The sequence below is a fragment of the Squalius cephalus genome (genome assembly GCF_949319135.1).
Source record: "Squalius cephalus genome assembly, chromosome: 20".
NCBI classification, from domain to species: domain Eukaryota; kingdom Metazoa; phylum Chordata; class Actinopteri; order Cypriniformes; family Leuciscidae; genus Squalius; species Squalius cephalus.
In genome coordinates this window covers 10,488,307-10,512,313 of record NC_137141.1, presented here as the reverse complement: position 1 = coordinate 10,512,313, position 24,007 = coordinate 10,488,307, and the positions used below count along the sequence as shown (strand labels likewise).

At 36.2% G+C, this 24,007-nt stretch overlaps 1 protein-coding gene across 3 annotated transcripts; it reads right to left on the bottom strand.

Annotated features, from left to right (window-relative positions):
• Positions 1-341: 341 nt before the first annotated feature.
• LOC307148674 (coiled-coil domain-containing protein 162) lies at positions 342-23,599 on the bottom strand. 3 transcript variants are annotated; one of them, XM_079854363.1, is made up of 33 exons: positions 23,542-23,599; positions 23,301-23,425; positions 22,573-22,773; positions 22,367-22,488; positions 21,147-21,375; positions 19,505-19,707; positions 18,162-18,314; positions 17,813-17,906; positions 17,522-17,730; positions 17,119-17,230; positions 16,346-16,395; positions 16,050-16,226; positions 15,417-15,534; positions 13,593-13,755; positions 12,629-12,767; positions 11,513-11,660; positions 11,288-11,383; positions 11,032-11,196; positions 10,493-10,701; positions 10,251-10,389; positions 9,206-9,326; positions 8,860-8,972; positions 7,109-7,258; positions 6,562-6,615; positions 6,324-6,491; positions 6,018-6,170; positions 5,266-5,400; positions 5,017-5,169; positions 2,044-2,268; positions 1,431-1,551; positions 1,294-1,344; positions 695-813; positions 342-480 (listed from the first exon to the last, which is right to left on the bottom strand). In XM_079854363.1, exons 1-33 carry the CDS (start codon positions 23,576-23,578, stop codon positions 367-369), a joined length of 4,566 nt encoding a protein of 1,521 aa, XP_079710489.1. In that variant the 5' UTR covers positions 23,579-23,599; the 3' UTR covers positions 342-366. The 3 variants fall into 3 exon arrangements, with proteins under 3 accessions (XP_079710489.1, XP_079710490.1, XP_079710491.1); XM_079854364.1 differs by having other exon boundaries at positions 2,044-2,253; XM_079854365.1 differs by lacking the exon at positions 2,044-2,268.
• Between the last annotated feature and the right edge of the window lie 408 nt (positions 23,600-24,007).

Below are 24,007 nucleotides of genomic sequence, written 5' to 3'. Positions count from 1 at the left end.
TGTCAGTTTTAATTATTTTTGTGCTAAAGTGAGTTAATGAAATGAAATTGAAATTGAAATGTGTCATGAAAATTATACAAACAATCTTCATGGTCAAAATGTATATGGATTTTGTGGTGAAATGTGATATTCACCCAATAATGGTTAAACATTACATTTTGATTAATGCACAGTTTTAATTAGAAATAATCAGACCTGTCAGGGCCATTTAGGTTAGAATGGAGTCTGGACACAAGTAAAAGTGGAAGACGTGTTCAGATCCAACTTCCAACTACCTCCGTTCTCTCCACTAATATCCTGTCTTCTCTCTACAATCGCTATCAATAAAAGTCTCAAAAGGTGTCAGTTTGTGTGGTTTCCGATCATTTACTTGTGACCCAATCTAAGATTCTGGTATGACTGGTGGTTAGAAGATGCGATTCCATCAGGAAGACTGGGTAACAGCGCCTCTGAAATGTCCAGACGAAGACGACTGGAATTCTGTGAATTAGAACAATGGAATGTAAAAAAAAAAAAATGCATACCACATAACTGATGTTCTTTGTTATATGATCAGAATTGTATTTAAAGGGACAGTCAAGAGGGGTTGGAAAGACATGAGATAATGAAGAAGAAATCATTTAATCTTTAGGTGAACTATTCCTGTAATGGTTGGCATGTTAAATGACTTTTACTACAGAATCAATTAACTCACTGTTTTGGGTCTATCCAGAGGTGTCCAAGACTCTATCCAACCAGATTCAGTGTTGAGGTCATCGGTTATGTTTATAAAGCAACTGTTTGTAGACATAACTGAGTTGTTCCTGAGCAAACCTGCAATACAACAAGTCTCTTTGTGTAGATGCAAAAAGATACAGAGAAAATGACTCTGTATATATATATATAGTACTGTCTAATCGATTAATCGCATCTAACATAAGTTTTTGCTTATTTGTGTATGTATATATATATATATAAATATATATTTGTGTATACATATATATACAAATATATGTATACACAAATATATAATATTTGTGTATACATATATTTGTGTATATATGTATACAGTATACACACAAATATATATATACACACACACAAATAAACACAAACTTTAATGTTAGATGCGATTAATCAATTAGACAGCACTAATATACTATATATTTTATTTTTTTTAGATTGTTTTTATTAATATTTTTTATTGTTAAATTGCATATTTTTGTTGTCATTACTTGTTTTGTGTATAATGCTTTGGCAATACTGTAAACTCAATCATGCAAATAAAGTACTTTAAATTGAAAATTGATTTACCTGCCGATGCGTTTCTTAAATGTAGCCTTCTTGAGGAGGAGCTTTGGCGTCCTGAAGCATGAAAAAGTAATTGATATGAATAAAAATGCTTCCTTAATTCTAAAAATGTCCAATAAAAACAGTATTATTGTGAGCACCTGAAGCGAATGTAGATTTACACAATGCTGCCTCAAAATTGTGCATCTGACTTTGTAGTTTGTCCACCTGCTGGAACGCCTCATGTTTCAGGCTCCGCTCCTGATGAAGCTGACCTCTCACCTTCAAAATACAATCATTAACATTTTTGCTTTTGGCAAACGCTTTTATCCAAAACGACTAATATTGCAGTAAAGGTTTACATTTCATCAGTTAATACATTCCCTGGGAATCAGACCCACTGTTAGCGCCAAATTCATTTTTAATTCAGTAGATTGTAAACACCAATTAGAAAAAAACAATTAAATAACCCTTTAAACATGCAATCATTTAAGATATTTCTCTTTATAGAGAGCCTTTTGGCATAAAAGGTTCTTTAAAACTATCTCAAGAACCCTAGGGTGGGTCCTACTGTATATACCCAGACAGCAACATGGTGTCAGCCCAGATTTGGCCCACATCTGGCACGTGTGTAAGATCGACTCTATGTTGCTGTCTGGGTAGAACCCCATTGAACCTTTTTCTAAGAGTGCTCTTTTACAATCAAGACTTTAACAATATTTGAAATGGTTTCATTTTGATGATGAAACGGTGAAGTTGGTTTTATGGACTCGCTTGTTTGATTTGCTTGTGTCTGCGCTGTTGTCGTAGCTCCGTCTCTTTGCTGTGTTTCTCGAGTTGTGCGCTCAGAGTCCTGAGTTGACTCTCTCTATCCTCCATGTCTTCCTGCAGCTGCTCCAGGCTCTGCCTCTTCAGGCTCTCCAGCTCCTGTCGGCTTTGTGCGTCTCGTGTAAAGCGATGCTCCACGTCCTGCAGCTTCTGAGACTGAAACAGAGGTGTCTACTATACTTCACTACTAGACTTAGTATTATGTTGTGGAATCTGTACTTCGCTTGAGTTCTGTTAAAGGAGAACTCCGGTCAATTTTAACATTGAGCTCATTTTTTTGTAAATTTGGAGTGCTGTCAGTACAGAGAACAACGACAAAAATCAGTGTTGCCTACACCGTGTTATCCTCTTTTTAAAATTTGCACCCTGTTGACTTCAATGGGGCAAGTTTTAAACCTGCTTTTAGCCTCTTAACATCCTTGATGTGTCATTACAAGTGCAAAGGTCATGTGAGTGATTCCTTCGGAGTGAACGCGGGTCAATCTGACTGCAGTAGATGTGAAAGATATGAATAAAAATGATATTTATTTAGCCAGCGCTCATACCTGTATTTACATCCTGTTTTCGGTCAAAGTCCATAGTAATCGATTGTCGAGTTCAAGCGCATTGGTTTAGTACCTATGATCATGTGCGTGAACTCGACAATCGATTACTATGGACTTCGACCGAAAACAGGATGTAAATACAGGTATGAGCGCTGGCTAAATAAATATCATTTTTATTCATATCTTGCACATCTACTGCAGTCAGATTCACCCGTGTTCACTCTGAAGGAATCACTCACATGACCTGTGCACTTGTAATGACACATCAAGGATGTTAAGAGGCTAAAAGCAGGTTTAAAACTTGCCCCATTGAAGTCAACAGGGTGCAAATTTTAAAAAGAGGATAACACGGTGTAGGCAACACCGATTTTTGTCGTTGTTCTCTGTATTGACAGCACTCCAAATTTACAAAAAAATGAGCTCAATGTTAAAATTGACCGGAGTTCTCCTTTAAGACAGAATACTTGAACTTTTACATTTACAAGATTACTCCATTACAATATCATGTAGACTTAAGTCTACATGAATTAATTTAGCCTTAAATTGTTTCTCATAACATTTTACCCTTTTTCCAAAGCACCTTTGCATTCAGGGGTACACATTTACATTTTTATCTGTTCTTACTTTCCCTAAGAAAAGTATTTTTCTTTATCTTAATATGACTTCAAAAGATGAGGCTTAGTAATTGATGACAGAATGGTCATTTTTTTGGTGAACTATTCCTTTCAGACGTACTCTGAAGTATACTAATGTGTTTTTATAATAACCATTGCTGCTATAGATGGATGAATTTGAGTTCATGATTAGCATTGATTATTAGTCAAAAAATCACTATATTCAAAACTCAAACCACAGTAAAATCATCTGCTGGAAATTTTAACTGAAAATAAGGTTTCAGGATATTGGTTTACTTTAACATCTGCTGTGTTCTAGACCGTGCCTAAAATGAACATTCGCCAAGCACAAATCCCAGTAAAAATTGGTGTTGCCGAGTATATGAAATGTTGTCAGTCGCCTGTTGGCCAGTAATATTTTTATAAATTCTAGCAGTGCAATGTTGTGGGAACATGAACGTAAACAAAAGTCAACGACGCTTGGGACAGTTGACGGGCCAGCGCTGCATCGTCACGTGACTTTAAGCCTCGCCAATTGAAATATTCAAGCACAATAAGACACAAAAGGGAACTCAATTCGTTACTCGCTGTGTGCTAAGTTTTCCCACATCAAACATCAAACATACAAAGCATCTCAGACAGCACGCAAATACTGAACTGAACTCTTTTTCAGGTCTTCAGTTATGTCTTAAGTTAACATAAACAGTTGAGAACTAAAGTGCATGTGTATCAATAAATTGGATCTGTGCATTAGCTCTTAAAGTGACAGCAGCCTAATAAACCTACTGCCGTCTGTGTCCTTAAAGTTAATCAAACAACTAAAGACAAAGAAAAATCACTCACTGCTCTTGACTGAATAACTTTTGTAACTTTAATAAGGATTAATCTATGTTGCATTTATACAGTGTGTGCAGTGTTTTTTTTATATTTGATTACTTTCTAACTTCTTCATTTCTGTACCTGAAAATTGTGAATTTGGCACCTACAATTTTGGTGTCATAACTGCCTGCTTTTGCATAAATAGTTTCAAGGCTGGTAAAAAAAATATTTATGGGCGGTAAATTTTCTTAAGTCACCAGGCATTGGCAGGTTTGGCAAAAACATTTTCCAACTTTTAAATACTTAAAGTCCCCCTGTGGTAAAAATATTGTTTATATATGTCTCTGTGGTGTTTTTGATATGCTTTAAGACAAACCATGTGAAAATTCGTAAGTCAACACCATTGCTGAGTATTTTCTCAAAAGACAGTCTCTCGTCACAAACTACCTTGTCGCCAACCAGTGGATCTCTGCGCTGGTGTGTGAGTGGAAGTGGAGCTAATTTGCATATTCATAAAACCGCGTATGCTAAATGAGGCAAGGGTGAAGAGTTACATTCAAGCTATTTTAAGGCATGAAGAACTTTTTTTTTTCAAAGAAAAAAAACTTTTAAATATGTCATTTTGGTGATAAAAGAAGAGTTTTAAGGGATAAAATGATTGACTACAGAGTACAATTAAATGTTACTTCACTCAAGATTTTTTTGGGGGGTAGGTACTTAGACTTTTTTAATTGAGTAAACTATACTTAACTATACTTGTAACTATACTTTAACTTAAGTATAATTTCTCAGTACTTTTTAAAATCCTGGACTGAAATCATAACTAAGTTCATTTTTAATCCACATCACTCTGGAAGCATCATAATAACAGTATATTTCAGATACCTGTCTTTGTCTTCACCAAAGAATGGACATATAGATGAGAAGGCTCAGGGTCGTACCTGCTGAATGATCTGTCTCCTGATCTGCTCATAGTTGCTCTTATACTGTAGCATGGCCTCCTTCACAGCATCAAGCTCTTGTTTCTGAACAATCTCCTGCTGCTCTGAGATCATCTTCAATTTAAGTGCTTCAGTTTTACATGACACCTCATTCTGGACACACAGGAGCAACATTCAGCATTACTACAGGCAAAAGAGGAAGAGAAACGATGAACCAATGCCTGGGATTATTAAACATGTTATTAATACCAGTTGCCACTGCAGCAGCTCTTTTTGCAGTTTCTCCTGACCGACCACCAGCCTCCAGTGGCTAAAGGTTCTCAGTTTACACAGAAGCCCAGCCAGCTTGCTATTCTCTGCATGAAGATCTTCTAATACCTCTTTCTGAATAAAACAAAGATAATACTGTAGGATCAATACCGCAAAGAACGTTCCAAGTCACATTTCACCCTAAAAATCTGACAAAAATTGGAAATGATATTTTGCACAAAGAAAACAAACTGATTTTATATAGACCAATTTCGATTTTCTGCATTTCAACATTATTTTCGTGACAATTAAGCACATTTCCCCCAACATAACATTACTGTAATGTAAATCTTTAATATACTAATGAAAATTATCCTGCACAGACACAATTATTATTATAATTATTATTCTACTTCTGTGAAGCAGATCATCTAACTTCGGTTTTACACAATAACTCATCTCACGTCCACATGATTGGCCAAACCCAGGGTTTCACAGCAGAACATTGCAGAATTATAATAATAATTCTTATTATTACAAGTAAAATAAATCAAATTTGTAACAAAATATACCATTATATTTCCAACTGTACTTTATATATGTTCAATTTAAAGTGATCTTTTTTCACATTACAGTAATGCCAAGAAAATATGATCATATAAATATATATAGATAGATACACACACACACACACACACAACAACAACAACAACAACTACTCCTTTGTAACAAAGCTCATTCTAGCAGTTCACCTCCTGAAGTGTGTGAATGAGGGTCTCATTATCATTAGTGGAGGACAATTTATTTTTCAGTTTGATGATTCTGTCCACGCCTTCCTTCCTCACGCTGCTCACCAGCTGTCGCACATCTTGGTCCATATTCATGTGGTATTTGTCAAGACGTGACTGTGGGCGGCACAGAGAGTTGAGCCAGCTGACGTCACGCAAACCATTGCATGTTTTAATGATTTTATGAAATAAAAAAATCGAATTTAAATGGATTTAGAAACCTATGCATGTCTGAGCATTTGATGGGGTCTTCAGATCAGGCTTACACACCTTCAAAAGAACACATGAGGAAAAGAGCTGGCGGACCAGCGTGTCATAGCGTTCTCTGTGTTTGAGGTTGAGATGTTGACCTAAGCTTCTCTTCTCCTCCTCCAGCTGACTTACTCTGGCACGCAGAGCCGTGATGTCAATCATCATCCCCCGACACACGTCCGCCACCTGAGATTAGACATGTTTACTGATCATGCAGAGAAGGACGGTGGTACTATATGCACAAACACGAGTTTACCTTTCTGTAGGGGTCACTGGCCTGCATTTCTTCGGCTTCTAGTTCTTTAATGTCCTGCGGAAACAGATTGTTCACAGTTGAGAAAGATACATGCATCTTGCCGCAGCTCTGCTGAATCTCTCACTTCACTAATAGATTTACAAAAATATTCTATTTCAAATAAATGCTGTGCCTTTTGAACTTTCTATTCATTAAAGAATCCTAAAAAATGTATCACGGTTCCCACAGAATGACCGTTTTCAACATTGGCAATAATAAGAAATTATTCTTGAGCTGCAAATCAGCATATTAGAATGATTTTTGAAGGATCATGTGACACTGAAGACTGGAGAAATGATGCTGAAAATTCAGCTTGGCATCACAGGAATAAATCACATTTTAAAACATATTCAAATAGAAAACAGTTGTTTTACATTGTAATAATATTTAATAATATTACTGTTTTTACTGTATTTTGATCAAATAGATGCAGTCTTGATGATCATAAGACACTTAAAATACATTTTAAAAAAACGTACCGACCCCAAAATTTCTAGACGTACAGTACCTGCTCTCTCTGGTAGAGTAGTTGTTCCTGCTGTTGAAGGATCTGCTCATAAAACTGAGAATAGCTCTGGAAGACGCTCCGCTCACGACTCATTACAGTACAAGCCAGTTCAGTCAAACACTCCTGCAGATGAGTGCTGGAGAACATCACCTAGAAAACAATTCATATTTATATTTCAGACTATTACACGGCATATCGGTCAGGGGATTGAATCGATTGAAACGCTACACTCTTTAAAATCACGGTTCTGAATTGGCATTGATGGTTCCATTAAGAACCTTTAACATCCCTAGAAACTTTTACACATTTACTTTTGCACATTAAAGTGCCCCTATTATGCTTTTTGGATACTACCTTTCATGCATTGGGTAATATAGCTGTTTGTGAATGTAAAAGGTCTGCAAAGTTTTAAAGATCAAAGTGCACTAAAAATGCAGTTATTGTCTCCTAAAAGAAAGAAAAGATTCTGAACTGCCTGAAATTAGTCATCTGTAAATCAAGTCTTACTTCCTGCACGAACCTACGTAGGTGTGTAACACATTTGCATAATGCCAGCCTATAGTCTTTATTGGATGCCCAGTAACAACATTTACTTTTACCTGCCCTCAAACACTGTAGTTGTAGCTAAAACTGGAGGAGTTTGGTGCGTGTTGTCTACATGTCGGGAAGACGCTGTCACAATCACAGCCATGCTGATACAGAGCCATATTGCAATGCTACTCATGTGATATTGTGACCCTGGACCACAAAACCAGTCACATGGGTCAATTTTTTGAACTTGAGATTTATACATCATCTGAAAGTTGAATAAATATGCTTTGTATAAATATGTATGGTTTGTTAGGATAGGACAATATTTGGCCGAGATACAACTATTTGAAAATCTGGAATCTGAGGGTGCAAAAAATCGAAACATTGAGAAAACCGCCTTTAAAATTGTCCATTTATGTTTGCGATTGTGCTGCATTCACTCACAAAAATCAATTTTTATATATTTACGGTAGGAAATTTACAAAATGTCTTCATGAAACATGATCTTTACTTAATATACTAATGATTTTTGCCATAAAAGAAAAATCGATTGACCCATACAATGTATTGTTGGCTTTTGCCACAAATATACCCGTGCGACTTATGACTGGTTTTGTGATCCAGGGTCACATATTATATACTGTATAAAACACAAAGAGCAGATGAGATGACAGAGGCAGCGTGATCGCCTAAAATGTTGGTGACATTCGTTTTTATATAAGCATAATGGGCAAAATATCGTGACACCTAAAATTTGAGGTCATGTCAAGATATATCGTGCAATAAGTCGATATAGTAATTATTGCGACAGGCCTAGTGAGGAAATCTTCCAAGGCTGAAATTCAGAAATGGTAATGGGTGTTTAGTTTCCAACAGTCACAACAGACTGGGCCATCTGACCAATCAGATCACAGGAGGCTCTCAGAAAGTAGGGGTTTAGAGAGACTGGATCCTTTATCAATCGTTTCAGACACTGTGAGAAAAGAGGTGATTTTGGATCTTGGGTGCATGTAAACCTATTATAGAAGACCTTTAAATTAGGAACCTTTAAAATAACTAAAATAGAGGCACTTTAAAATGTTCTTCACACTAAGGAAACAATGCTTCTTTTAATAACTGAATTTACTGAAAGCTTCCTTGGGGAACAAAAATGGTTCTTCAATGGCATGGCTGTGAAAAGCCCCTATTAGGAACCTTTGTTTTTAGTGAGAAATATTTACCTGTCCATCGGTCTCACCCTCAGCACCGTTCATCAACCGCTGGATGAAATCCTCCACAATCTGAGGTCTCTCTAGAGAGACACTGTGTTTCATTGACGGCCGTTTCCACAGTTCTTCATTACATGTGAAGACAGCAGAAGTTTGGGATGAACAAAGCAACACATTCTAGAAAGGACTGCTGTTTTGTTAAGATGAAAATATTATAATATCCTAAATATAGGACAGCTGTGATGAAGTTTATTGTCTTTCAAGAGACAGCCTCCAGGGAGAATCAAGCCCAGCCCCAGTCCTCCCTCCCATAGTGCTCTGTGATCTCCTCTGGGTTCATGCAGAGGCTGCTGTGTACCTGTGGGGAGTCCCGGGTCGTGCCGTAAGCGCTCCGACATCACCAGAGTCACTTCACTGTTAATCCTCTTCTGAAGCGCTCGGATCATGTCACACTCCGTGATCTCCAAGAGTCTCAGTAACTACAACAAACACAGCAAACATACCGGTCTCATGTGGACTATGCCAAAGATATCAATCAAAATAATCACATCAATGAAATGTCAAAGGCGGCCTGACTATTAAGGGTGTATAATTTTTTTTTTTTACTTTTAAGAACGCATCATGGCTGTTTGGTTTCATAGCCACAGAATATTATTGTTCAGATCTTTGCTTTATAGATCCCAGTGTTTCAAACTAAAAAAAAAAAAAAAAAAGGTTCACATCATCTTCGCATTTTATTATTATTATTATTATTATAGTATTTTTTTTATATTTTAATTTTAGTTTAACATTTAGAAATTTTGTTATGTGCTTTTGTCATTTTATTAGGTCTTTTTAATAGTACTATTTAGATTTAATTTATTATTTTTTATTTATAGTTAATAATTTTAGTACTTCAACTTTATATTTAATTTAAAATTATTGTACTAATAGTTTTTATGAATATTATCAATATTTTCAGTTTTCTTTTTAGTAATTTTGTGCTTTTGTCATTTTTATTACTTTTTTTATATATTACTATTTAGGTTTAATTTATTTTTATTTCCATTTTAATTCAGTTACGTTTTTATTAATTTCCAGTGATTCATTTTAGTGAGTCAACTTTATATAATATAATAATTTATAATAATATACTATTATAGTTTTTATTAATATTTAGAATTAGCTTGTCTTTATTTTTTCATTTTTTATTTTCATTTTTTTTTTAAATATTTTAATGTTCTTTTGTCCTTTTTATTTGTTTTTTAATATTACTATATAGGTTCAATTTATTTTTATTTAAGTTTTAGTTTTATTTCATTTTATGCATCCTTTCCGGTTTTCATCTAATATTTATATTTTATTTTATTTCAACTTAAATTGAGTTTTAGTAAATGATAATAACCCTGGTTCACATACAGTACCTGCCATGTTTTGACGTCAACTTCTGCTGCTCCAGGTGGTGGGAGGACAGACTGAGTCTGAGATAGCACAATCTCATATTCCTTCTCCTTCTCCATCTGCTGGGCCAGAGCTTGCATGCTGGGAAAGTAAATTTCCACCCTAAAACACAAGATCATGGGACAGGTTAACACATACATATTTGTTTCACCACAAACTATTATGAAAGAGTGAGTGTTTGAAATAGTGCTGAAATGTTTATGACCTGTAAAGCTGAGAGAAGTGTTTAAACTGTGCAGGGCTGTTTATTGTCTCAACACCCATCTGTCGTTGAGTCCAGCTCTCTTTAAAAACTTCCATCTGCTTCCAGAGCAGTAAAAAACCCCGCTGGTTCATCAGGGAATGTAAGGGGTCTTGAGTTTTAGATGCAACTTCCATTTTTCTCTCCTCATTTCCCATGTTTTCATGAAGGACCTGAAAGATGACAATGAGATAAATGTGCTTCACCAAACAGAGATGTATGAGCAAACTGAATATACATAGATCACTGTATTTGCTTTTATCGAAAGTGAATTACACTGCATTTAAGGTATACATTATTTTAGTTCATTGTATTCCATGGGAATGAAACCCATGACCTTGGTGTTGTTAAAAACATGCTCTACTGTTTGAGCTACATGAATGCAGGATTAACATCTCAATATCTCCAGGCTATTTTGTTTCTTTGAATTTCTCTTCCTTTCATTCCAATTTAACTTCTTGTAGCGTTTGGCTTCATTTAAATTTCTGAATTTTTCTAAGTACTTCTCTATCAGATGTCGTGGTGATGTCGGGGTCTCCTGTGGTCTGTGGCCGGAGGGGTGCCGCATCTCTTCCACTACTGAGCACATCATCAATGATCAAAGATACGCCCAGTATCGCCCCATTAGCCTCCATTCTACAGCGGTCATTCAGATCACAGAGGCAGAGCTAAAAAAAAAAAAAAAAAGGATTGCATGATCTTAATGCTAATAAAACAGATGAAGACTAAAAAACAAAAAGCATTTGCAAAGTTACACACCTGCATGTAATGCTCAATCTGCGAGACGTCCCATATGATGAAAGGGTGCGATCCATGGATTGCAAGAAAAGATCTCCATGGATACCATTTCTGGGCCTGAAACCACATATAAAATAAGCAGAACCTGCTGGAATCAACCAACTTCATGAAGTACATTCTGTGATGCTTTTAAACACTAGTGAAGGATGAGCATGTAGATGCTGGACAGGCCTGGTGGTCTCTCACCTGAAGGCTGGCCGGATCTAACGGCTGAGGAACAGGGAGGAAACTGGCTCCTCTCAGCGCGCTGTCACTCATGATAGGGAGGGCGTGGCTCATGTTTTCACTCACGCTCTGATAGGCCGAGAGGTTTCCAGAGGAGAGGAACGCCTCCCTTGTGAAGAGACAAGAACGGAAATACTGCGTTTTCATTTGGTTTAACTTTATAAAAACAAAAAAAAACTATACCGACATTTTAAAAATAAAACATAAAAAAGACAAAAACACACAACAAAATTACTAAAACTTTCAAATTAAAATGTAAAAGGAAATATTAAAATGAAAACTATGTATCTCATTGACACTAATATAACAACACCATCTTCTCTTCTGTAACTACCTGGAGACTGTTAATTGAGGGGGGGGGGAATAGTGTTTTAAAAGGTTAATTCAGGTTGTCAAATGAAAAAAACTTCAAAAGACAACTAAATGTTAATTATATTTTTACAAATAACTTTACCTTGAAATTTTTTTTAAATGTTTTTGTAATAATAATACTGTATACATTCAAATGTGATTATATATTATTTTATAATATACTTTTTTTACCTTATAGTTATACCACTGGATATTTCTTCAGTGGAAGTACAAAAAATAAAAACATTTAAATAAAAATGTATGAAACCAACAAAGTTACATCTGTAATTTTGAACTGTCAGCGGATGAAACAGGATGTAAGTGCTGGAGCTTTAACTTTAATTTTCAAGAACAAACTAAAATCTTCACAAAACACTCAAGAATAACAGGACCATGAACAGAACAACCAACATAACACGACGTAGAACTGACAATGAACAGAAAGACACAAAGAGCTTAAGGACACTGCAAACAGAGGAACTAATGAGACTAATTAACTAAAAACACCTGAACTCAAACTCTAATCAAATCAGACACCATGGTGACAAACTGATAGGGAACAGAACTAACAGAACAAGAAAACCAACCTAGAAACAGACATGAATACTCAAAACGTGACAGTAACATGCATTTTAAGATTTTTCACAAAAGTTCTCCTCTACATCATCTCAAACGTTATTATTTGCCATTGAGACTAATGCAGTGAAATCTGTCATTTACAAGCACCTGATCATGTAGCGCACTGCGGAATCGAAGCGCAGGAAGAGCACATCCCTGTGTAGCTGCAGGAGCCGCCCGACATTCTCTGAACTTCTGGGCTCACAGAGAGAGTCAATCTGTCGCTGGACGTCCCACAGTTCAGCCCCTTTGGACAAACATCAGAGCGTAAGGAAACACTGGGCTGGAAGTCGCAAAATATCAGCTAAAAACAGCACAGTGTATATTTTAAAGGGGTCCTATTATGCCCTTTAACGAAGTCTTGATTTTGTTTTTGGGGTGTACTAGAATGTTTAGAATTAGAATGTAGGTGTACATATTTTCATGCTTGATTGGTCAAAAAACACATTATTTTTCACATATTTTACATTATTACAGCACCTCTCTCCCCAGTCTGTCTCGAACGCGCAGTTTAGTTTACGGTTTCGATGAACCCCCTCCTTACGAAATACGAAATGTACTGTGATTGGTTAGCTGGCCTAGTGTGTTGTGATTGGCACAATCATGTTTGGGAAACATTTCCCATGTTTGGGAAATGTCCCGGCCCTCCATCACTGCGAGTTCAGCTCTAGTTTATATATGAATAAGGATGGTGTCAATTTCAAACCAATTCACGTCTGATTCAGACCCTGACAATGTTAATGAACAAGAGGATCGTGCAGAACGGATTTCATGCACAGACACAAGCACGAATTTCACAGGACGTTTCAGAGTGGTATGTTTTTTGTTATTTTCTTATACATTATAAATACAATGTTATCCGCCATTTAATTGTGATATTTGTCGGAAAACTATGGTAATACAAACAGTAATCGATCACAAAACCATGGTTAATTTTCCTAGGGAGTGTTGACCCATCTTACAAAAGCGAGAGCTTACAAAAGTAACAGAAAACAAGCTGTGAAAAAGCATAATAGGACCCCTTTAAGCTGAATATGAGCCACACTGTTTGTTTTACAGAATTATCATATACCGATGCTCTCCAAGCCGCCCCAGTCCGCTGTGAGCCTCTGAGCGCTGTCGGGACTGAAGGAAGTGTTTGGATTCCCCAGCCGAGCAAAGCTCACCAGGTAATAGACAATGTCATGAAGAGCTGAAATAATCTGCAGTGTGTTCTGAAGAGCCTGGTGACATTCCTGTAACAAGAACATCCTTACATCCGTTAAAAATCACCGGCTGATTCAAACACATTAAGCAGCCTGCATGATGAGTGTCCAATTGCACAATGTCTCTTCTGAGGAAAGGATTACGTGGCTGAAGAGAGTTATGAGTGAATGAGGATGACACAAATCGGATGCACATCAGTGATTAGTCAACCCGAGACGCTGCTGGTAAGGTGACAGTGTTTGAACAAGCTTAATTGCCAATTTATATTCAGATAAATGCCATCTTGTGTGTTATTTGAACCATAAGAGATATTTATAACTTATATTGTGTATGATATTGTTGCATTAGAGTGCATATGGTTCATATGTATACTTAAATGAGTGTATACATGTACTAATGCATAGGATGTCAAATGTTTGATTATAATCAGGTATTTTATTCTGATTTCTGAAGGTTATCAACATAATTTGAATTTAAGGAAACTTTTTCTACTGAAATGGCTAACTACTGTTTCAAGTCACTTATCTAACTTCAAACTAAGTTCATCTGTTGGAAAGCTGTTTTAATCATGTAAAATTGAATGGAATGGATGTCAACACACTGTAAACCAACTAAGCCTGAAACAAGTTTATTGAAGATTTAAAGTAAAGGCCATTTTTGAGATGATCCTTGTGTCCCTGGGTGACTGAGCTCTTTTTCGAGTTAGAGGCAGAACTGACGTGTGGAATCCAAAAATAACTCGACAGTCACGTGCAGGTAAGAAAGCTGTTGCCATAGTGTTCAATTTTACCATAATCTTGTTTAAAAACTGGACATAGTACGATAACATTTTCAGTGATAAATCTACCCTTACAATAACTGCTCTGTTAATAACCCTCTTCCCCCAACTCAAACACTACAAACACAACTCTAAGGTGCTTGTGAAGGCATGACTCAACAGGTAAAAGTAGGCTACTCTCAATAAAAGGTCCAACATCTTAGAAATATTTGTAGCTGTGTTGCTAGGTGTCCTGAGTAAGTAAAGTAGACCGAAACTCTAAATAGCGTGAACGCAAGCATCTCGCTTATAATAAATCCATCCAACGTACGTATCTGCACCGGGAGCATTTTTTAACATGACGAGCCACAGCTGTTTAAGGCTTTCTACCTCTACTCTGGACACGTCAAAGTAAACATTATAAACTGGTATTCAGTGGGTGCACAATGATGATGTATTGAAGCACCCATTGTAGCGGACAGTATTGCAATGCTTTGTTTCTCTTTGACTTGTTCATGACCTGTTTAATCTTTAAATTTTTGCTGGCAATTCTGTAACCGGAGCTGAATATCTTTCTCATGTAACACACATCAGTCGTGGTCCCACACCAGCTAAACACCCTCTGGCTCCGCCTGCCACAGTAGCCACACCCCAGACTCTCTGGCTCCGCCTGCTACACGCCGCAAACTCTCAATGTTCTGATGGTGCTTGGGAGGCTCAATGTTTACAATTTTGGGGGGGATAAACCCATGGATGGCAAACTAATAGCAGTCAATGAACAATGAACAATAAACTGGGTTAAGAGATTGTAATTTTTTTTAAATCATAAAAAATACATACTTCAACTTTAAATATGCAAACACTTTTTGGGGCCCCTGTGTTTTAATGAGAACTGGGACACTATACCATGTTAGTCACAGGTGCATTTCTCACCTTCTCCTCCAGAGTTCTGAACATGAGCAGCACTTCTGTATAATGAGGGATGAACCACAGGTTCACTAGAGTCTTTCCATCGGCTGTTAACAGTCTTCTGGGACGAGGCTGAAATGTCCTGAACAGCCAAAAACAGTTTTGATTTAGAAAGGCATTTACATTGTGAAAAGAAATGATTATATATTTATTTATGTATGAATTTATTTATGCATTTAGTTTTGCATGCATTTATGCATTTTTTCGTGCATGCATTTGAGCATTTTTTTATCTTTGCTTGTTTATTTTGACTATTTTCCACATTTTAAAACCATCAAAACTATGAAATATACATGTACATTTTATTTTTGTTTCTTAATAGTTACCAGTTTGTCATTTTGACATCCTTTGACACTTAATTGTTTATCATTCACTATTCAGCCCAACTCATGCATTAACCAAATGACTTGTTAAACAATTTATTTGTCTACAAAACTAAATGTTCAAGCATTTAAGCAAAAGCCAAAGGATCAAAACGTTTAGAAGCTCAAAAGGTTTTTAAGCTCATTAAGCACATAAATTCGTTGTCTAAATCGTTCGTCGACACATTAAACTGGAACTCTTTGTATTGTATGTATTTTCTTCTATATGCTTCACCTTGGATCAGGACACAGTCTGTCCTCTGGATGCAGGTCTGATCTGGTTTCGTTGGGTGTTCCCATCACAAAGTGATTGTCGCGGATATGTGGCACCTCGTGGAGAAGTGAGGTGAAACTGTGGCAAAGAGCAACAACCTGCCCTCGGACACAACTCTGTGACATGCGCGTGTTAAATCTGAAAGAGACATAACCAGTGCTAGAGCAAAGAACACTGTAATATAAAGAGTTGGGGTGATTTCCTCCTTTTATAGAAAATAAAAAATTTAGGAAACATAATTCTGTGACTAAGCCTACTTGTGACAGAACTCCAGAATCAGTTTCCTCTTGATCCTGGCCACTTCTTCCTTTTGAGAGAAGAATGAAGGAATAAGGAACATTTCCATTTAATTGAGCAGTTAATATCAGTTTTCTCTTAACGCTTACTAGAGCTGCACGATTCTGGATAGAGAAGCATGTTTTTTTTGTTTTAAAATAGAGATCATGATTCTCCCACAATTCTAAATAGACAAAATAACATGCAATTTACTAGAGGTTCTGACAAAATGTTAATTGCTACAGAATATTTAAAAATATATTTAAAAAAAAAAAGGTTTGAATGAATGATTCAATGACTTACTCATAAAGACTTGACTTGTTTCATTACTGGATGAATCAGCGTTTTTCAACAAATCTCTTGAACGAATGATTCAATGACAAACACATTTTTTATCAGCCACTAGTCGCCACCTACTGGTGTAACTATATAATCGATACAAATTTCTATTTTAAGTTACTTTCAAAAGGGGTTTTACTTTATTCTATTTGCTACCATATACATCAGTGTTTATATCCAAACTAAAAACTTTTATGCCAGTAATTCTGTGATAATTTGAATATTTCTACCATGGAAATAATAATACTCTCTCTGGCTCAGTTGCAGTGCAAACACAGGTTTAATTCAACACAGGTTTGTCAAAGGTTTAATAGACACAGACAAAGCGTTGTCATTTAGGAATAAGATCGTGAGGGTGTTTGAATCGAGATTGTGATTATTAACAATTAATCGTGCAGCTCTAACGCTTACATACAGAGCTTAGCTTCAGCGAACTCGTCTGTTCTTTCTTCTTTATAAATGCATTCAGCATTTCATCTCGAACTCCCACTTTCTCCAGCTGAATGGACACAAAAGCACCTGCAAGCCTGAATTACAACAAACATTTCACACGGGGCTTCTATAAAACAGTATATCCAAATTACTTTACATATGGGTGAATCTCACAAAGCATAGCATTGTATTTTCTATTAAGGATATAATTAAGAACTGTAAGAACAGTGATTTCTGTTTATTTCAATTAACATAAATTAAAGGCAGAAAAAAAAATATGAGCATAATGATAAAACACTATAAAGTATTTAAAATCAGATTATCTTTTGCATTAAATCGACACTAAGAACTTTCTGAAAAGTTTAATTTTCTTCATGCATGTAGACCTGTTTCTAGTAGCAAAGGCACGTCTCCTGGTTTCAGAGGAAGTCGATCCCTCATGCTGCAGTGGCAGATCTGGATCTGAGGACTGATCCAGCTTCTCTATCCTATAGCACAAGGACGCTTGTTTAAGCGCTCCAATCAGAGCATTCTTCTGAACCACCTGACACACCAGAACCACATGCAGGTTCTCCAAGCTGGACTGATTCATGAGCTGATGCACAGAGACAAAAAGTCAAATGATTCATATGCTGAACAAAAATAATGTGCATAACAATTATAAATCATGTGATTACCTGTAGAACTGCTTCGTTAGATTGAAAGCTAAATTTGCCAATATGAATCTCATCAAGTTCCTGAACACACAGAGGCAGGCTGTTTGGGACAAACCTATGAAACAGGACGGGAATGGGATCAACTAAAATCAAGTAGATTTTACACATTCGGAACCAAAGGTGCAATGGGACTTATTAGTGATATATTGTGAAATAGTAATAGATATGCAAACCTTAAAAGCAACCACTAATTACAGCATTTAGGCTGCAACAAACCTTATACACACACTACACTGCGTTCAATGTCATTGCTATCAACAGATTCTGATAATGAGCATGACAGGTCAATATTGGTCCTACAGACTTTTACCTGTCCGCATTCTGTTTGTCGTCCTGGAGGGCGGTGATGAACACGGGAAGCTGTTTTGGAGTCTCTTTCCTCACAGCAAACTCAAACTGCACCGGCCGCATGTACAAATGAACATCATCAAAGCCCATCACTCTGGCCACTGATTTATATAATCTAGAGCGACATGACAGAAAGCAAAAGACATTCAGCTGAGAGTTAGATCATTTCAGCTGTTTTTTCAGTCATCATTTGAAGGAAAGATTAAAGGCAGCAAAAAATGTAACTGTATAAAATATAATTGTGTGTGTGTGTCTGTGTGTGTACAGTATATACACATATTCACTGTCTGTGAACAAACACCCTAAACAAGCACTGCTCTTGACTGAATAACTTTATTAAGCTTTAATAAGGATTAATCTATATTCAATTTATAATTTATGCAGTGTTTGATTATTCAATTTCTGTATATTTACCTTTTAAACCTAAAAAGTGCTGTTTACAAGGTTACATGGGTCAAAAACAATGAAAACAATAACTTTTTTTGTGCATTTTAGCAGGGTAGGTAAAAATCTGAACCGGCAGAAAACATCCTTAGCATTGACCACTGATATATTAGAGGTACAGCTAAATGTGACATTTATTACAATGGGATTATGTGAAGACTGTTTTAAGTTCACTTAAATTAAAAGCTGTTATTTTTTATAGCCTATTAAATGTTACAATTGATAGCTTTCAATTTTACCATGATGTTGAATGGCTATAATTAATGGATAATATTGAGGAAAAAAAAATCTATTTAATAGAGACATCAATATCAGTACTGTGATTAGTGCAGTATCAGTGATTCATAGTGCTTAGTGAAAAAAAAATGGCATTAAAAATAATTAAATTCTATCATCTTTATGTTGTTTTTACATTCATTTGGAGATTCAATGTGAAAGTATAACAATATAAAAATATATTAAAACCGTTAAGGTTAGGTATGATTTTTTACAGAAAAATATGCAATTATTTAGTCATTTTTAGGAGCACTAATATATATTTATATATTATATATATTTATATGTTTAACTGTCATGAAAATAATGTCAAAATGCAACAAGCCACATTATACATTTTATACAGGTCCACTTATGTTCCAAAAACATAATTAGATTTTTCATGATCATTTTCCACCCTCTCTGACTAATGAATAATTAAACAGTCCATTTGCATGCTGTCATTTCTGCCAAACGGGCTTAAGCTATTTCTGCCCCATCCATTGTGGAAATTAAGTAATGAACCATTTTTGCATCCAAGTTTCAATAACTGAAAAAAATCAAGGAAAATTTGAACTGCTCAGCAATATTGCTTTCCAACTCAACTGGGACAGGTGTTCAGTTTCTGAAGCTGATTCAATGATGCGGTGACGGAGTGTGACGAGCTCTAACAATGTGCAGAACATCTTCAGCATGAACAGCTGTCTGTCTTTGCCTTGTTTCCTCTCCTGTTCCTCAGCAGATCTCACAACGGACATTCCCAGCTCTCTGACCAGAACAGGATCTTCCATGAACCCATCTGAGAACAACTGAAACAATACAGAACACTGACTGTATCAGGCACCTCTTAAAGGATGAATGAACAAATTTAACACAAAATTGGATAAATAATGCAGAACAACCTTATTTATTTCTTTCTTAGTTGATAAATAGATGCCACTTGCTGGATTGAAAATGCAACATCAATGTTGAATACTACTGGTCAAAATGTTAATCTTTGCATACTCTTAAATGGAGTCATGAACTGCATTTTAAAAAATACATTTGAATGTTCTCTGAGGTCCACTAATAATAATGTTAGCAAAATTTTTACAACAAAAACATCCTGATTTAGATAAGGCTATTTTTGACCCTCTCTTTGAAACACTCTTGTTTTGATAGGCATCATATTCAAGACTTAAATAAACGCCCATTGCTATGATTGAGTTACAGTTTTGCATATTAAAATAATTTTCAACGTCCCCGCCATCACACTCGTAGAATTGTTTTGAAAACTTCCGATGTTCACTATACATGCTTGAGCCAGAGTCTGACCCTGAATCAGAAGACAAACCTACACCTCAAATACCAACGCTGCGACAGCTTGGTAATTCATTATCTTTATTTATATTTATTCCTTATGTATTTGTGAGATAGTATTGTATATTATAACATTATTTTAGTATTGAAACGAAGACGCTACAGAATGTGTTTACATAGTTACATAGTTGAAACATTTACCAATTTATATGGCAAATAAAGTTAAAGTACTTGGAGTTACCATAGTTATAGTTGACAAATTATAACAAATTATGAATTAATGACCATCGCTTCTTATATTCATTGTTCATTCTATTCAGTGAAGTGAGTACATTTCAAACGATCTGTAACAAACAAGGCAATAGTGACGCATGTTAAAAAAAAATGAGTGAGTAATCCTGTGTTTGCACTCTGTCTCGCATTTACTACATGACATCCATGAAAGTGGTGGGTGGGGCTAAAGAGGCAATGATGTAGAAGTAGGCGTTGATCTTCTGCAGAGGCGGCCTTTCGTCGCACTATGACATACGTCATACTGATACAAAATGTAAAACGAGTCGTTTGAGCAGATTGGTTTCAATAAAAGCTGTTTTTGGACTAACAAGGAAGTTTTGAGTTCTGAAACTAACAGGATATTTTTAATAGTACAATGACCTCTTATGCGTCAAAATATCATGGAAAATGTTATTTCTCAATTCATGACCCTCTTTAAATAAAACATGCATTTTTATTTAAATGCACACATTTAAATAAGAAATAGTGAGCATGCAATATGATAGTATTGCAGTCAAAACACAAGCTGTGTCTGGCTGATGCTGTACTGAAATTTCTCTCATCAATACATTAAGATTAATAAAGTACTTTTATACTTTTATTTCCCCCCTAAACTTTATAGCAAGTTTGACAGTGGCATCTCAGCTTATTTGGAGCACAAAAAAAAGACACATACGTCTCTCTGGATCTGAGAACTGTAGGTGGTGCCAGGAGCTGCAAGCATGTGCCAACGATGCAGGGCCGTTTTCAAGAGCCTTTGCTCAAGGTTGACTCTCTGAGATGGTGTTTTCGCTCTGTGCAGCTCAAATAGTTCAGTACAGGACCGTTCAAGATCCTCGTACAGCCGAGACGCCAAACACAATGAGGGGTGTATCTCTAAAAAATACACACTCTTCAAAGAAGGCCTGCAAAGAAGGCACAAAGACACACCCTAAAACAAGTGTTTGGCCTTTTATACTTTTAGATGTAGATTTAAAACAAGATTTGCAATTCTTTTTGTGATGCATCCCTTAATGTGATGTCATATTTAACAAGAATAAAAGGTCTGCATTTTTTTTATCCATTACATGCAGTCATTTATATTTAGAATAAAGCATTTGGCAGACGATTTTATCCACTGTACTTACATTGCATTCCCATTCACTGGGAATCGAACACATGAATTTGGCATTGCTAGCGTCACGCTCAATTATTTAAAGTACAGGAATTACAAGTATTGTGCTAAATAAGACTAGAAACAAGTATTAAAGAGGCCATATTACACCCTTTTTCAAAGTCTTGATTTTGTTTTTGGGGCCTACTAGAATCGGTTTTCATGCTTAGATGTTCAAAAAACATGGTTTGTCACATATTTTATATTGTTGCAGCACCTCTCTTCAGTCTGTCAGAAACACTCTGTTTAGTTTCGGTCTCTATGAAGCCCCTCCTCCTGAAAAGGGCAATATGCTCTCTGATTGGTCGGCTGGACCAGTGTGTTGTGATTGGTCAACCGCTTCCAGCGTGTTTCAGAAATGTCCCGCCCCTTACCATAACTGCGAGTTTCAACACACTACTAACTAACTCAACCAGGCCTCACCTCATTTATTTTGCGAAGGCCTCGGACGAAAATTCTTTAAATGAGGAATATTGTGACATACTTTCCCAGATGAAAACTCAAGACTACAATCAGGAAGTTCAGAAACAGTGCTTACTGATATAGTAATAACTCCTTTTGGAGTGACTTTGTGCTTTGTAACTTTGCTGACTGTTTTCATGCTCAAACAGAAACATTACACACTAAAGAAAGTTGAAAATATTTAAAAAAAAGAAAAAAGAATAATAGGTCCTCTTTAATAAAGTAAACAGTGTCAACATTTGAGTTATGCTGAATTTATGATTGATTATTTTGATCTTTACCTGCTTCCACCGACTGATACCAGATGTTTAGGGATGCAGTTTGGTGGCAGGCCGTATTCACTAGGACAACCATTCTGTCCCTCCCTCCATATTCTCTCCAGATACTGCCGCTGCTCATCAATCTAACGTTCAGGAAACATCAGAGAATAAAATAATCTGACATCTTAGGTGGGCTAAACATGATTAAACAGCAAATGCTTGGTTACATGGTTGTTCAGCACTAGTTTGATAAGCTGTTGGTGGCTGTGGAGGCAGACGATCGTGTCCCTGTAAGCTTGAACAAAATATCCAGCAGTAAAATCAATCTGTGGCCTTCTGTGCATGACATCTGTGATGACCTGAGCCAATCTGAACTGTTCCTCTGGATCTGTGACATGCTGATACGCCTCCAAATAGCAATTCAAGAGCTGTAAATACAAGATGGCATTTTTTCATTGACATACACTTCTGTTCAAAAGTTTGGGGAAGTAATTTGAAAGAAATATATAATTCTAATTTTAGCAATGATGCATTAAATTGTGAAAAATACATAAATACATTTATATTCTATTTGAAATAAATGCTGTTCTTTCTGTTCATCAAATCATCTTGGAAAAATGTATCTTAGTTTTCACAAAAATAAAAGCAGCACAACTGTTTTCAACATTGATAATAATAAGAAATGTTTCTTGAACAGCAAATCAGCGTATTAGAATGATTTCTGAAGGATCATGTGACACTGAAAATTCAGCTTTGCATCACAGGAATAAATTACATTTTCAAATATATTACAATAGAAAACAATTTCACATTGTTACTGTTTTTAATCTGTATTTGATCAAATAAATGCAGCCTGGCTGAGCTCCTTTTAAAAGCATTAAACAATCCCAAAAATTTCAACGGTAGTGTACAGTATCATTAAAATTACACTGAATTGCAGTCACACATCACATACCTGTATTTTGTGCTCCAGAAATTCTGTTTCACATGTCCATATGTCTAAAAGTACAGCCAACCGATCCACATCCATTCTAGCCAGAGAGTGAAGTTTTCCTCCAGATCCATCAGATGCACGTGATTCTGACAGAGCAACATGAAATGACAATTGTGAAACACAGATTACAAACTAAAGGTGTCTTTAAACTACTTAGTTATGGCAGCTCTGTGACACCGTCCTAAAATATGAGTTGCCTCACCCTGTATAGTATCAGAAACAGCACCAAGCCCTATCATACACCCTGCGCAATGCAGCGCCAAGCGTGACGCAAGTGTTTTTTGCTAGTTTTAGCCCGACACAGTTATCATTTTCATGTCCAGTTGTATTAATAGCAAATGCATTTGTGCCCATTTATGCGCCAATGGGCGTGCTGGTCTGAAAAGAGGTGTGTTCAGGCACATTGTTGGCGTGTTGCTATTTTGAGGCAACTGAAAAATACTACACCAGTGGTTCTCAACTCCAGTCCTCGGGACCCGCTGCTCTGCACATTTTGTATGTCTCCCTTATTTAACACACCTGAATCAGATCATCAGCTCGTTAAGAGAGACTCCATGAACTGAACTGAGTGTGTCAGATAAGAGAGACATACAAAATGTGCAGAGCAACGGGTCCCGAGGACTGGAGTTGAGAACCACTGTTCTACACCATTGACCAACTGAAACCTG